This window comes from Palaemon carinicauda, chromosome 30 (assembly GCF_036898095.1).
Source record: "Palaemon carinicauda isolate YSFRI2023 chromosome 30, ASM3689809v2, whole genome shotgun sequence".
NCBI lineage: Eukaryota > Metazoa > Arthropoda > Malacostraca > Decapoda > Palaemonidae > Palaemon > Palaemon carinicauda.
In genome coordinates this window covers 81,129,741-81,144,740 of record NC_090754.1, presented here as the reverse complement: position 1 = coordinate 81,144,740, position 15,000 = coordinate 81,129,741, and the positions used below count along the sequence as shown (strand labels likewise).

The 15,000-nt window shown below is 36.2% G+C and overlaps 1 protein-coding gene across 3 annotated transcripts in view; it reads left to right on the top strand.

The window, feature by feature from the left end:
* Positions 1–2,015: 2,015 nt before the first annotated feature.
* The window catches only part of LOC137623848 (uncharacterized), a 152,449-nt gene continuing 139,464 nt past the window's right edge, over positions 2,016–15,000 (top strand). The window contains exon 1 of one of the 3 annotated variants that reach the window (XM_068354657.1): positions 2,016–2,194. In XM_068354657.1, the coding sequence (XP_068210758.1) occupies positions 2,159–2,194 (36 nt within the window). In that variant the 5' untranslated portion in view covers positions 2,016–2,158. The remainder of the gene's footprint in view (positions 2,195–15,000) is intronic. The other 2 variants (XM_068354656.1, XM_068354658.1) reach the window with 2 other exon arrangements.

The window sequence follows — 15,000 nt, the reverse complement described above, 5'->3', positions numbered from 1 at the left end:
TTTTATTTCTTCCTGTGTAAGGTAATATTGCATTTACTCAGTGAAGATATTTTAATTAAAAACGGGAAACGAACGAGTGACAGTTATCACTCTTATGATTTTGTTTATTCGTTCGTTATTTTGTAATCTAGGATAAAAACACAAAGATTTCCCAGCAAAGACACGTACATACATGCACTTACACATACACACACACACACACACACACACACACACACATACATATATATATATATATATATATATATATATATATATATATATATATATATATATATATATATATATTTATCAATGTTGAAATCACGACAGCTAACATGAGATGAGCATATAGTATGAATTATAGACAAGTAAGGAAAAGTAAAAAGACTTGATTTGAGTTTACTTTCGACTTATAAATGACAGTATCGGATTCTGGTGATGTCATTTACAAAACGAAACACATAAACGCACATATACAGTTACATACACATACACACGCATTATATATACATACATATATATATATATATATATATATATATATATATATATATATATATATATATATATATATATATATATATGTATATATATATATATATATATATATATATATATATATATATATATATATATATATATATATATATATATATATATATATATATATATATATATATATATAGATATATATATATATATATATATATATATATATATATATATAAAACTGTATATTATATATATATATATATATATATATATATATATACCTGTATATTATATATATATATATATATATATATATATATATATATATATATATATATATATATATATATATATATACCATCTCTTCCTACGCCTATTGACAAAAAAGGCATCGGTTAGATTCCGCCAGTCGCCTCTGTCATGAGCTTTCAATTCAATACTCCATTCATCATCTCCTACTTCACACTTCATAGTCTTCAGCCATGTAGGGCTGGGTCTTCCAACTCTTCTAGTGCCCTGTGGAGCCCTGTTAAAAGTTTGGTGAACTAATATTTTTGGGGAATGTGAAGGGCATGCCCAAACCATATCCATCTACCCCCACCATGATCTCTTCCACATATGACGCTCGAGTAATTTCTCTTATAGTTTCATTTCTAATCCTGTCCTGCCATTTAACTCCCATAAGCTAGTTACAGCTCAAAGAGCTATGGAAAGAATAATGATGAGGTTAACACTAAGAGACAAAGAAAAAAAAAAAGCAACATGGTTACGAGAGCAAACTAAAGTAGAGGATATTCTAACAACTTGTAAGAAAAACAAATGGAAATGGGCAGGATATATAATGAGAATGACAGAATGAATATCAGAGTGGGTCCCTTGAGAGTGCAAAAGAAGCAAGGGAAGGGTGAGAAGACGATAAGATTGACGAGCAAGAAAATATTGCGCTATAGACTGGCATGGAAAGATCATAAACAGACGCGAGTGGAAATACATATGCGAAGTCTTTTATTTCTGCAGTGAACTAGCCTCTATCTCTCTCTCTCTCTCTCTCTCTCTCTCTCTCTCTCTCTCTCTCTCTCTCTCTCTCTCTCTCTCTCTCTCTCTCTTTATATATATATATATATATATATATATATATATATATATATATATATATATATATATATATATGTGTGTGTGTGTGTGTGTGTGTGTGTGTGTGTGTGTCATTGTGGAAAGAATTTAACAATCGTGAAATTATTTAACAAAACAAGCTAAGTGCCTTTTTTATTAGGATAGTAGTTATACACTATTGGCATAATTGCATTTTGAGTCAACCTGATTTATTAGAAATGTCTTGAGAATAAGCAAAACATATTACGGTATATGTATATCTCGAATTACATAGTGTGCTACCGTACGAATAATTGAACCAATGGTATATTGGCTCGTTGTTGTGGCTACGTGGGAAATTACCCTATTACTGTAGTTAACAGCTCTGTTTTGTGATCCCGTATTCATAGTTTGTTTATATTTGGTCCTCGTGGAGAGAGTGGTGTCTCAGACTCTCAGTCAACTGTCTCATTCGCGAGTTTTCATGTGTAGTGGAAGGTGAATCCGTTTTAGTTCTGTGGTCACCAAGAAATAGCGATGCTTACGGCTGGCCTCGTTAGCGCGCGTAGATTCGTAAACAACTCCAAGCAATATGATGAATGTGTTCTGGTGGCGTTCCCTTCTTCAGGTAAATGCCAGTTGAGATTTTTTTTTTTTTCATGATATGCGTACATTTTTTTCTGTATTTAAACGTTAATATTTCTGAAATTATGCTGTTTGATGTATCTGATGTATTTCACCCTGGACCACGTTGGAATTTAGTGTGAACTATTTACTCTTTTGGTTGAAGAAGAATATCTGTCCTCACGTAATTCGTTGTACATTTGGTTTTCTTGCCTTATTTGTTCGTGTGTTTCTTACCATTATAAAAACACCTTTAATATCTTGCGGATGACTTATTAAAAGAAACCTGGACCCCTTTCATTCAAGTTTTTTTTTTTTCTTTCAAATGTTGCAGTACATTCCTGGTTCTATTACTCGTCTATAGTATATTCATGCTTTTTGAACCAGTTCATTCTTAGAATCTAGTAATTTTGAAGTATATCATTTATTAAGTCATTGAAATATATTAGTTACCTTATCTGGTGATTACGTAACCCTGTTATTTACAACCAATATTAATTGATATTTAAGCATTTCTTAATCAAGAATCCCTTTTAAACGGATATGATGTTTGATACTAATATATATGTTAGATAACTCGTTACACTCACTGTATTCTACATTTTAAATCCTATAGTACGGTTTTGATATTAAATTTTGTTAGTTTATTCTTGAGGATCGAGAGAGATTCATTTTTATTCCATTTCGGTTATATCTTTAGTTTTACTCATGAATTGATAACGCTGCATATGAGTAGCAAAATTAGTCCATGATAAAAATTGGCTTTTAAAAAATCATGTATAATAGGATTCATGTTTTTGATAGTTGTAGTTAACAATTCCACAGTCGATCACTTACCTTCGCCAGATCGATGTTGATTAAAACCTCTTTATCATACCTTATCAAAAATATAACCTCAAATTTCGTAGCGCTTAAGATGTTTTAAAACCTCTTTATCATACCTTATCAAAAAATATACAAACCTCAAATTCTGTAGCTCCTAAGTTATGTTTTTCGCATGTTAACCAGAGGTTAGTTTAGCACTTGTTGGAGAGTTGGATAAAATAATATAAAAACCTCAAATTTCGTAGCTCATAAGTTATGTTTTTCGCATGTTAACAAACACATGTTCTTTTAGCACTTGTTGGGGAATTGGTAACGTTACTCCATTATGTAAATGCGCTTGTGGTAGCTCAAGTCCAGCTGATTCCCACCCAATTTTCATAACTCCATATTATCTAAAGTTCTTGAACACCTTTAGGCAAAACGTCTAGTGTTTGCTGAAGGTAATAATCTGTTCTTTAGTTGGCAATTTGACTTTCGTAATGGTTGGAGCATGTGATGCCCGTCTTACAATCTCCAATGCTGTACAGATATCCAGTGATTGGGCTCTATTTTAGGGCTGCCTTTGTTTATGTTAATCATGAGGCCATTGTTTTCAAAATCAAGCAGTTGGGAGTGGGTGGATAGTTTCTTAACATCAGTAATGAAATTTTATATAACATATCGCATCGTTGTTGGTTGGCACTATGGTAACTATAGGAATGTGATATCTGGCGTTCCTCAGGCTAGTGTTCTTGGTCATTTATTCCTGATAATCCTGGTGACTTATTATATTATGGAGTCTCGTTACTTATGTGTGTCTGGTGTAGAACTAATCTGATGTTGAATATCTATAAATAGCCTGGTTATATTTTTTTTATTTTATTTTTAAAGAATTATAGAAAATTATTTGCCAGTTCCTGGTCGCGGTGCCCACTGGTAGCATTTTTTTTTTTTTTTTTACATTTTACTATTAATCCATTTAGGTATGATTTGTATTGCTGTTTCACGGGTCTCCTATAGTATTTCTTTTTTACCTGGAGAATTATATTGCAGTTTTGTATTCTACCTATTTACTTGCGGTTTTCAACAGATTCCCCTTTCTTTGTCTTTATTCCCTCTCTTTCTCTAAAGTCTACCCATCACACCAAATCCACTCTTATCAATTAGCCTTTTCCATCCGTGGACACAGGGTATCATATTCATTTTTACTCATTCTATTATATATGGCCATAAAGCAGTCAACACACACAGCCCAATAAACTGTGGTTATCGTGGTCATAAGGAATATTGATAGCATAATTTATTTCTTTGTAACTTTTTCAATAAATACACAAGGAAAGAAGCTTGATTTATGTCTCTTCTTCATCACTGCATGTTTCTGTAAGGGTAATCAAAAAGTAATAAATTTGTGCACAGGAGAGATAGTGCATTTCTCTTCTATATATATCAGATATAATAAAATTTATTCCATCACATAAAACTGTCCAACGTATGCCCAGTCAACGTAGATACAGTCAGTATTATTTACCAACTGATTTGATTCCAATAACACTAAATTCTGAAGCATCAGAATTTAATACATCTTCCATCCAAATATTGAAGTCTCCACATATAATTCCTTAATTTTTTCCATGATAATCATTTTAATAAGTATACTGAATTTTTCAAATAAGATATTTGTTCTCGGCGTCAATGCCCTTCGATGTCAGGATGCCAGAAAACTTCAAATCAATCAATCAATCTCGGTTTGTAAACTGTTACAATAGATATAATTTTTGTTTTGCACATGTAGTTTTTTCTTATATTCAAAACTTGTTCCACTTTTTTTATCATCATGAGAAATGAATAGCCTTTGGGAATGAAGAGCCTGACCCCCTAAATTGCTTCCTTTCTTAAGCCAGGCTGACACTTGCACGAATTTGTGGCACGCATTGTCACGACTCGAGTCGTGAACTGGCGTGAACTCCTTGTGAACTGGCGTGAAGTGTTCGTAAACCCGTCGTGACATCGTGGCATGTCATGATGAAAATTTTGAAATGTTCAAAATTTTGGTCACGACAAAATTTCGTGACTGGGTCGTGAACTATGCGCGAACTGTTCGTGAACTCGTCTGGACGATGCGGAAAGTATGCAAACTATGAGCAAACTATGCGTGTACTCGTCGTGCCAGTTCGTGTCAATGTGGACAGGTCAGCTGTGATTCTGAGGTAATTTTTTTTTTTTTTATCTTCCAGTTCGTGCCACAAAATGTCACAACTTGCCATGACTAATTCGTGGCAAAAAGTCGTGCAAGTGTCAGGGTACCCTCCGAGAGAGGGCAAGTGTTAGGGGTGGGGTGTCATTTCAACAATCTTAGCCTTGTAAAACTTATTTAACCGTTTCAAATAATGCTACGATGGAAAAATATTCATTTTATCAATTTTAGAATTTGAATAGTTTTATTACCAACAGACTTTATATTTACATAGCCACAGTTTATAACATCCTTAGTAGCCATGGTCCGTATTTTTTCCTAGTTTCTTAAATTCTGTCATAAGCTTTGTAATTTCTTGAATTCACTGTGTGATCATCTGGTTTGTTTAACAAGTGCAGTTTATACATTTTATGTTGTGAACTGCCTTCCTTGGTAGTGTTTGTTTTAACATTTCCCGCACACTTTTCAGTCTTAAACTTGCAATCATTTTTCAAAATGTCCATATCTTTGACATTGCGACCAAGGGATCACCCCTTTAAGCATATGAAGCCCTCAAAGCTTACCTACTGGAGCAGTACTCATCATTGTCTGCTGCCCGTATAGCCAAGCTTTTTCAGATTTCTCAAAGGCCGTTGGGGACCAAAAGGTTTTGCTCCCCCTCAGGGAAACTACCAGTATTGCTCACTGGCTACTGCCACAAACAGCTCTCCTAAGGAAGTGAACCTACTTCGTGCCCTTTGGGTACGATGCCTACTCAAACCTTCAAGCGCCGCCATCTGTGATGTCTATGTGTTGCCCATGAAGGACCTGATGACTTAAGTCGATGCCCTCATGGACAGCCACTTCACCACCTTTTAGCCTTTCTCCTGACGAAGAGGACAACTACTTAACACTGACTGAAGCTCACATGAATGTGGTAGGACACAGACGGCTGCCCCTTGACATGCCAAAGAAGGGACAAAGCTGCCCACCACCCACACATGCCACACCTCGCTCACGTTCCAACCAACGACCTCTTTAGCCACTTAATGATGCCCATAAGGTGCAGTTCTGCTACTATCCTTCCAGTTTCGAGGCTGCTACGAAGAAATGTGCGGACAGTTGTCAGTGACCAAAAAACTTTTGTGAAGGGCATTGTTTATGGTGGTGGGTTGGGCAGGGCACCAGCTGCCCGTTGAGATACTCCGCTAGAGAGTTATGGTGTCTTTTAACTGTCCAGACAGTACTATTTTGGATTCTTTTCTCTGGTTACGGTTCATTTTCCCTTTGCCTACACACACACAGCGAATAGTCTAGCCTATTCTTTACTTATTTTCCTCTGTCCTCATACACCTGACAACACCGAGATTACAAAACAATTCTTCTTCCCCCAAGGGTTTACTGCACTGTAATTATTAATTCTTCTTCACCCAAGGGATTACTACACTGTAATTGTTCTGTGGCCACTTTCCTCTTCTTAAGGGTAGAAGAGAGACTAGCTATGGTAATCAGCTCTTCTAGGAGAAGGACACTCCAAAATTAAACCATTGTTCTCTGGTCTTGGGTAGTGCCATAGCCTCTGTACCATGGTCTTCCACTGTCTTGGGTTAATTTTCATGCGTGAGGGTACACTCTGGCATGATGTTTTGTCTTGTTTTCCTTCCTCTTGTTTTGTTAAAGTTTTTATAGCTTATATAGGAGATATTTATTTTAATGTCACCCTTCTCGAAGATTTTATTTTTCCTTTTTTCCTTTCTTCACTGGGCTATTTTCCCTGTTGGAGTCCCTGTGCTTATAGCATCCTGTTTTTTCAAGTAGGGTGTAGCTTTGCAAGTAATAATAATAATAATCATATTTTCTTTTAACATGATGCTAGTAGGAGTGTGGGGTTTTTGTTAAACTCTGGTGCCTGCTGTTCCTTTCTACCAAAGTGACTCTCCAGGACATGACATAAGTCATTCTAAGCCTTCTGACGTTTGCCTGTTAGCAGCCAACAGATTTGAGATCCCCACCCATGGGTACAATAAACTCTCACTATCCTTCTCGAACACCAAATACCATTGGAAATTACTCATTGACGACATAAAATTGATACTACTCTGTGCAGATTTTTTAGTCCATTTACACCACCTGGTTTTTTGTGGGGCATTGAAGAATAGTCAACGCAGACTTGTCCTAGTCGATACTTCTTCAGCCCGTCCCCTTCGACCTGTCCCCCAGTGTTTGCCAGGTTCAGGCATCTGGCCCTGTATCGCTTAGCAGCTGCTAAACAAAAGTTTACTAAAATAAGAGAAATGGGCACCTTTTCCCGACCTCAGCATAGTCTTGCCACATTCACGTCAATGTAGTAGGTCCCTTACCCACATCATAAGAACACAGTTACCTGTTTACCATCACTGACTGTATCACTCGTTAGCCTGAAACCATTCCTATGCAAACTGTAACATCTGCGTCATGTACATCAGCCTTACTCTCATGATGGATAGTGAGATTTGGTATCCCTAAGCAGATTACTTTCACCTCTCAGTTATGGGCGTCATTTGCAAATCTCCAGGGTATCGCTCTAAATCTGACAACTGTCTACAACCCTACAGCCAATGAAATGGTTGGAAGTTTTCATGACACCCTCAAAGCAGCTTTGATGTTTTGGTGCAATGACTCCAATTGATTTACTAAGCTTCCCTGGGTCCTCCATGGATTAAGGACCACTCCTATGGATGCCCTGGATGTTTTGCAGCGGAAATGTCGTATGGGGACCCATTGGTTGTCCATGCTGAATTTTTTCTGTCTGCAACCTCCTCCGATAATTTCCAGCACATACCTCATGCTGTGGGAAAATTTACACCATGGTGCCAGACTTACAAACCCCCAGATCAGCAACACACACTGAAAGATTTACATGCTGCATTGCACGTCTTCCAGACGAACAGCACTAGCAAGCCACCGCTGACATCCCCTTACACAGGCCATTTCCTAGTGATCCATCGCACACCGAAGGTTTTCTTAACGTTCGTGGTAAAGAAGACTGGGTTTCTATTGATCACCTAAAACTTGCTTATCTCCTGATAAATGACCTGCTTACAGTTTGCATCTCTAAAGAAGAGCACCCTATTTTACATGTATGTCTTTTTATGGGGGGAGTCATGTACCATACGTATTTCATACGATGTAATGCTATTGCTTTTATCTCTCTCTCTCTCCTGCACTGATAATAGAGCAATCTATTTAAGCTTGCCATCATATGTTTGAGATTATTTGAATTTTTGTGACATTCTTACTCTCAACTGCTTGTCTATAAGTTCGTTATCTGTTTAATGAATTTAACTTTCATTCACTTTGCCTCTGTTAGCACCTGATAACCACCTCGCACAATTCCAGTAAGATCTGGTGGCCAGTCTAGGTGAAATTTGCTGCATCCATAGTAAGCGCCACAATATGATTTTGCAATTTAGCCTTTTATAGTAGAATGGCAGACTGTCTAGTCTATCTGCATAAAGAGAGATGCCTTTCATTCTCAGTAGTGAAAAGCTATCGCTCAGCCCTGAACTAAGTTTGAGGCTGAAGCGCCGGGATCTCTCATCTTCATAGGTGCTCCTAGTGCTATTTGTTTTTGAGCAGTCTTGCCCTCCAAGAGAGCTCAGACCTCCCACATGGGACATTACCAAAGTCCCCAGTTCATAGAAGAGGATCCCCATATGAACCCCTGAGGCAGGCCTCTGACAGCGACATTACCCTGAAATCAATTTTTTGAACCCTGACTTGCACAACCCTAGCATGGAGAACTTTTCCATTTCATTACTACGAGAGGCAACTGTAGATTATTATTATTATTATTATTATTATTATTATTATTATTATTATTATTATTATTATTATTAGCTAAGCTACAACGCTATTTGGAAAAAGCATCACTGTAGATTATTATTATTATTATTATTATTATTATTATTATTAGCTAAGCTACAACGCTATTTGGAAAAGCAGGATGCTATAAGCCCAGAGGCTCTAACAGGGAAAATAGCCCAGTGTGGAAAGGAAAAAAGAAAAATAGAATATTTTAAGAAGAGTAACATTAGAATAAATATCTCCTATATAAACTATAAAAACTTTAACAAAACAAGAGGAAGAGAAATAAAATAGAATAGTGTACTCGAGTGTACCCCCAAGCAAGAGAACCCTAACCCAAGACAGCGGAAGACCATGGTACAGAGGCTATGGCACTACCCAAGACTAGAGAACAATGGTTTGATTTTGAGTATTCTTCTCCTAGAAGTTGCTCAACATAGCTAAAGTCTCTCTTCTACCCTTAGGAAGAGGAAAGTGGCCACTGAACAATTAGTGCAGTAACCCCTTGAGTGAAGAAGAATTTTTTGGTAATCTGTGTTGTCAGGTGGATGAGGTCAGAGGAGAATATACAAAGAATAGGCCAGACTATTCATTGTGGATGTGTAGGCAAAGGGAAAATGAGCCGTAACCAGAGATGATCCACTGTAGTACCATCTGGCCAGTCAAAAGACCCCATAACTCACAAGCCACTAGCAGTAGTATTTCGACGGGTGGATGGTGCCCTGGCCAACCTACTACCTACTATATGAATGAATTACTGCTGTGTCCCGTAATGTGTGAGGGCACTAAGATGCTACCTGAAGGGTGCACAACAGTTTGGACTTTTGATCCAAATCCTGTTTATCGTTACAGGAAAATTCAAGGGGGAAAAGAACACAACCTACTTCTGGCTTCAAAGCATGATAGAGCTCAATAACAATCGACAAGTGAACTAGTTGAGCTGACCTGGGCTCATGCTCGTGAAGTCATGGGAGTTGCATTAAGGGGAACTTGTCAGTACGGCAAGTGTTTGGTGCAAGAGTCTGGAAAAGCCCCACAACCTTCACAAGCCATTACCTATGGGAATTTACCCACAAGTTCAACACATTTTCCCAGGAACCTGTGGTAGCTGCTCAGCAAGTGGTGTAGGGAACTTAGCTCCCTTGCAGGACAACCAGCATAGTGTCTAAAATAGTTGTTGTGACATCAGATTATTTCCTCTAATCTTTCCCTTCCTTGGTGTTCGACCTGTTATGTTGCTGGAATGGAATTTGTTGTAGTTTCCCCCTCTTCCTGATAGGGGGAGGATTAATATAAATTAAACTCGTCACTCTACTGTATATTACCTTTATATTCGGAGAGTATATCCCAGCAAGAATATGGATTCTTCCATTGACGTCTGCCTAATGGCAGACACCTAGCCTATCACCTAAACACTTTATGCCAATATTTGGAGATTGGAGTCTGCACTCCTGCATCTCTAGGTCAGATTATCTCAACATCTGGGGATTTTACACCAGCCATTTTGGTCATAGGAACTTCCTCTCTCAGAAGGATAAGTCTTCCATTCAGGTATAAAGTTTTGTATTTATATCCACCCTGCAATTCCTAGGCAAAAGTCAGTGACTACTCAGTGAGGTAGGGCTTCTCTGCTAAAGGCCTGTTACTACTGACACCTCATCATCAATTTTAAGAGCAGAGTTTTCAGCTTTGAGGAAATCTTATTCATTAAAGGACTCAAGTTGTATATTTGGGAAAAAATAGAAATCCATTTTAAAAATTTGTGATTCTATGGTTATCACATGCTAGCGGTCTTATTTTACTCTAGTTTGTACTGTCTATGTATATTAAACTTTTAAGATATTCATCCTAACGAAGTGACTGTTAACCAATAAGTTATATGCTTAGAATGTGACTCTTAAGATGAAATGGCTGCAGTCATTATTACTTTCATGGTCCTACCTGCTGAATGGTGAATGATTCCTTTATGAAAGATACTACCACAGCATAGAGGATATGATTTGTTTTTTGTAAAAAAAAAGTTTTTTAGTCTTGTCCAAATGACTGTGCACTTTTGTTGATTTGTGAAGGTCCACGGAGTTGAATAACCAAAATTTAATATGTCTTAGTTGGCCTGCTTTGTCATCAAAGTCCTTGATATCGAACTACTTATCACCACATTTAAACAATGTCTATTATTTTATATCCTTATTTGTGTTTATCAGGCATATTTCTTTCTGCAAACTCCTTTTTCAGAATTTCCTTGTTCAAAAAGTAATTTACTTCTATTCAGACGGTCCGAGAGTCACATGGGCAATTATTTTTGTTATTTGTCTAATAAATTACTTAATCAAACTGGTTTTTGCTCCGCCATGGCTTTCTTCACTTGCAATTTAGGTTAGGCAAGCGGTACATGAATGTGCTGTGCTTGCCAGTCACATAGGTGATTATTTGACGTTATCTAATAAATTGCTTAACAAATGGTTTTAGCTCTGCCATGGCTCGCTTCACTTGCAATTTAACATTATCTCACTGCTCCTCTGGTTTGGAAAGCAGTGCATGAATGTGCTTTGCATGCCAGTCACATGGGTGATTATTTGATGTTAATTATCCAATAAATTGTTTAGTTCAAATAGTTTTAGCTCCGCCTTGGCTCGCTTCACTTGCAATTTAACATTATCTCACTGCTCCTCTGGTTTGGGAAGAGTACATGAATGTGCTTTGCATGCCAGTCACATGGGTGATTATTTGATGTTAATTATCTAATTAATTGACTAGCAAATAGTTTTAGCTCCGCCCTGGCTCGCTTACTTGCAATTTAAAATTATCTCACTGCTCCTCTGGTTTGGGAAGCAGTACATGAATGTGCTTTGCATGCTAGTCACATGGATGATTATTTGATGTTAATTATCTAATTAATTGACTAGCAAATGGTTTTAGCTCCGCCCTGGCTTGCTTACTTGCAATTTAAAATTATCTCACTGCTCCTTCAGTTTGGGAAGAGTACATGAATGTGCTTTGCATGCCAGTCACATGGGTGATTATTTGATGTTAATTATCTAATTAATTGACTAGCAAATGGTTTTAGCTCTGCCCTGGCTCGCTTCACTTACAATTTGAAATTATCTCGCGGCTCCCCTGGTTTGGGAAGCAGTACATGAATGTGCTTTGCATGCCAGTCACATGGGTGATTATTTGATGTTAATTATCTTATAAATTGTTTAGTTCAAATAGTTTTAGCTCCGCCTTGGCTCGCTTTACCTGCAATTTAACATTATCTCACTGCTGCTCTGGTTAGGCAAGTGGTACATGAAAATGCTGTGCATGCCAGTCACATGTGTGATTATTTTATGTTAATTATCTAAGAAATGGGTTAGCAAATGGTTTTAGCTCCGCCCTTGCTCGCTTACTTGCAATTTAGAATTATCTCTCTGCTCCTCTGGTTTGGGAAGCAGTACATAAATGTGCTTTGCATGCTAGTCACATGGGTGATTATTTGATGTTAATTATCTAATAAATTGTTTAGTTCAACTGGTTTTTGCTACACCCTGGCTCAAAGCGAGCTTACAATTTAACATTATCTCACTGCTCCTCTGGTTTTGCTAGCAATACATGAATGTTCTGGGCATACCAGTCACGTGGACAATTATTTTGACAGACTAAAGAGGCAACAGAGTCAGATTGTCTAGCAAATCCTAATGATTTCCAGAAAAATTTCTAAAGAGAGATTTAAAAGATAGGCCCTAAAAACAACCCTTAATATTCATAGCTATATCTAGCAGAGATAATTTAGTTATATTGATACCATTAGTTTTTACAACGCTTAGTAGCTTCATTTACTACCATTTGGTGGCTTCGGACACTTCGAAAAACATTTGGTGTAGGCAAAGTTAGTGTTGGATGTCTTACTGAATATGAAATGTCTTAATATCTCAAATTGGAATTTCAATAAGATGTAGGTGACCAAAGTGATATAAGTAAATTTTTTAGATATAAATATCTCTCTCTCTCTCTCTCTCTCTCTCTCTCTCTCTCTCTCTCTCTCTCTCTCTCTCTCTCTCTCTCTCTAGGGTTCCCCTCTTTTTTCCCCTTCTTGCTTAGTTATGGTATTACAGCAGCCTTGATAAACTCAAATGTCACCATAAAACGTGGGCCATAATTTTCCCTCCATTCGAAATCACAGGTAATAAATGTCGCCATCAATCTCGGTATCGGATCCTGAGAGACTCAAAATACCGTCAACCATCGACCATATATTTCTACATTCTCACCTCACTTATGGAACACTAAAGGTGAAAACAAAAATTAAGAAATATTCAAAGTTGCATAAAAATACGGTTAGACAAAAGGATAAATGGTAACTAATAACTACTCAGGACATATAGTTTTTAGTTCGTGAAGTATAAATAATATAGCGAATTATTTTAACGCTTTAATTTACAAAGAGATGGCAAAACAGTTTAGTTGTTTGCACAGCGCGTGATGTTAAAAACCTGCAAGATATAAAATTATTTGTCTTACGAGTCTTATATATATATATATATATATATATATATATATATATATATATATATATATATATATATATATATATATATATATATATATATATATATATATATGTGTGTGTGTGTATACACACACGTTCCCCATACAGTAAACTTTGTTCATCTTTAGTTATCCCATGTACCTACACATATCTCATCACCAATTTATCGAACCCACTCACAGACTTTTTCATCCCTTACTATCTTCCAGGCTACTTATTACCTCCGCTAACGAAGTTGGAAGGAGGTTATGTTTTCGCCCCTGTTTGTGTGTATTTGTGTTTTTTAACTGCTTTCTGGCCACAATTTTAATCGTAGAGTAATGAAACTTGCCGGGATTAACTGTTGTGTTAAAAGCTGGAACGGTTAAATTTTGGAAGGTCAAGGTCACGGCCAAGCAAAATGTTCAATTCTCGTAATCAGCCATAAATTTGGACATCGTTGCCACAAACTTCAAACTTGGTTCATATCTGGATGTATGAAAAACCTATGCCAATTAATACATGTTTAGGTCAAGGTCAAATCCAAGGTCAATGTCAGCAAAAGGTTAAATTCCGGTCATCAACCATACGGCTACAATTTTAATCGTAAAGTAATGAAACTTGCAGGATTTTAATTTGAAATGATTGATTATTAATTCTGGGATTGGCAAGCTGGTTTAGAGTTTGTTTTTAATAAATAGACTCCTTTTTTTTATTAAAGGCTGAAAATAAGCCCCTATTCTAAAAACTTCAACAAAATTTTAATTGAATGAGTGCTCTGAGTGCTAAATCATATATGAGTTTTTATTTTTCCCAACAAACACTATAAAACATTACTTTTTCTAAGCACGTACAATCATGTATTACATTTATTCTCTGGCTTCGACATACAATTAAAGTATGAACAATCTTTTACACATAGCCAGCTACATATTTTGAGACTACATCGTTGTTTAGACTCGCTAACTTTCGTTAACTTACTCGTAGATACTTAAAAAATTAAGCCCTTTTAATCCACTCAATATTTATCATTCCCTACTCTAACATCGTAGTTTACAATTATACTTATAATGGTTCTTTCTTATTTTCTCTCTAACACTCTTCTCCCAAACTCTTATTAGTCTGTGCTATTCATCTTCATTGTCCCCACCCGGCTTGTGATTTGAAGTCCCAGACATTAGATCGTTATTACAACAGACAAGACAAAATATATATTATATATGATATTATATATATATATATATATATATATATATATATATATATATATATATAACATTTTATATATATATACATATATATATATATATATATATATATATATATATATATATATATATATATATATATATATATATATATATATATTTATATATATCTGTATATTCAAGAAATACAGCAGTTTCTGGTCCACTGCACGACAAAGGTCTCAGACATGTAAATTCATGTCTTGGGTAGGGTCAGTTTACATCACAATGTA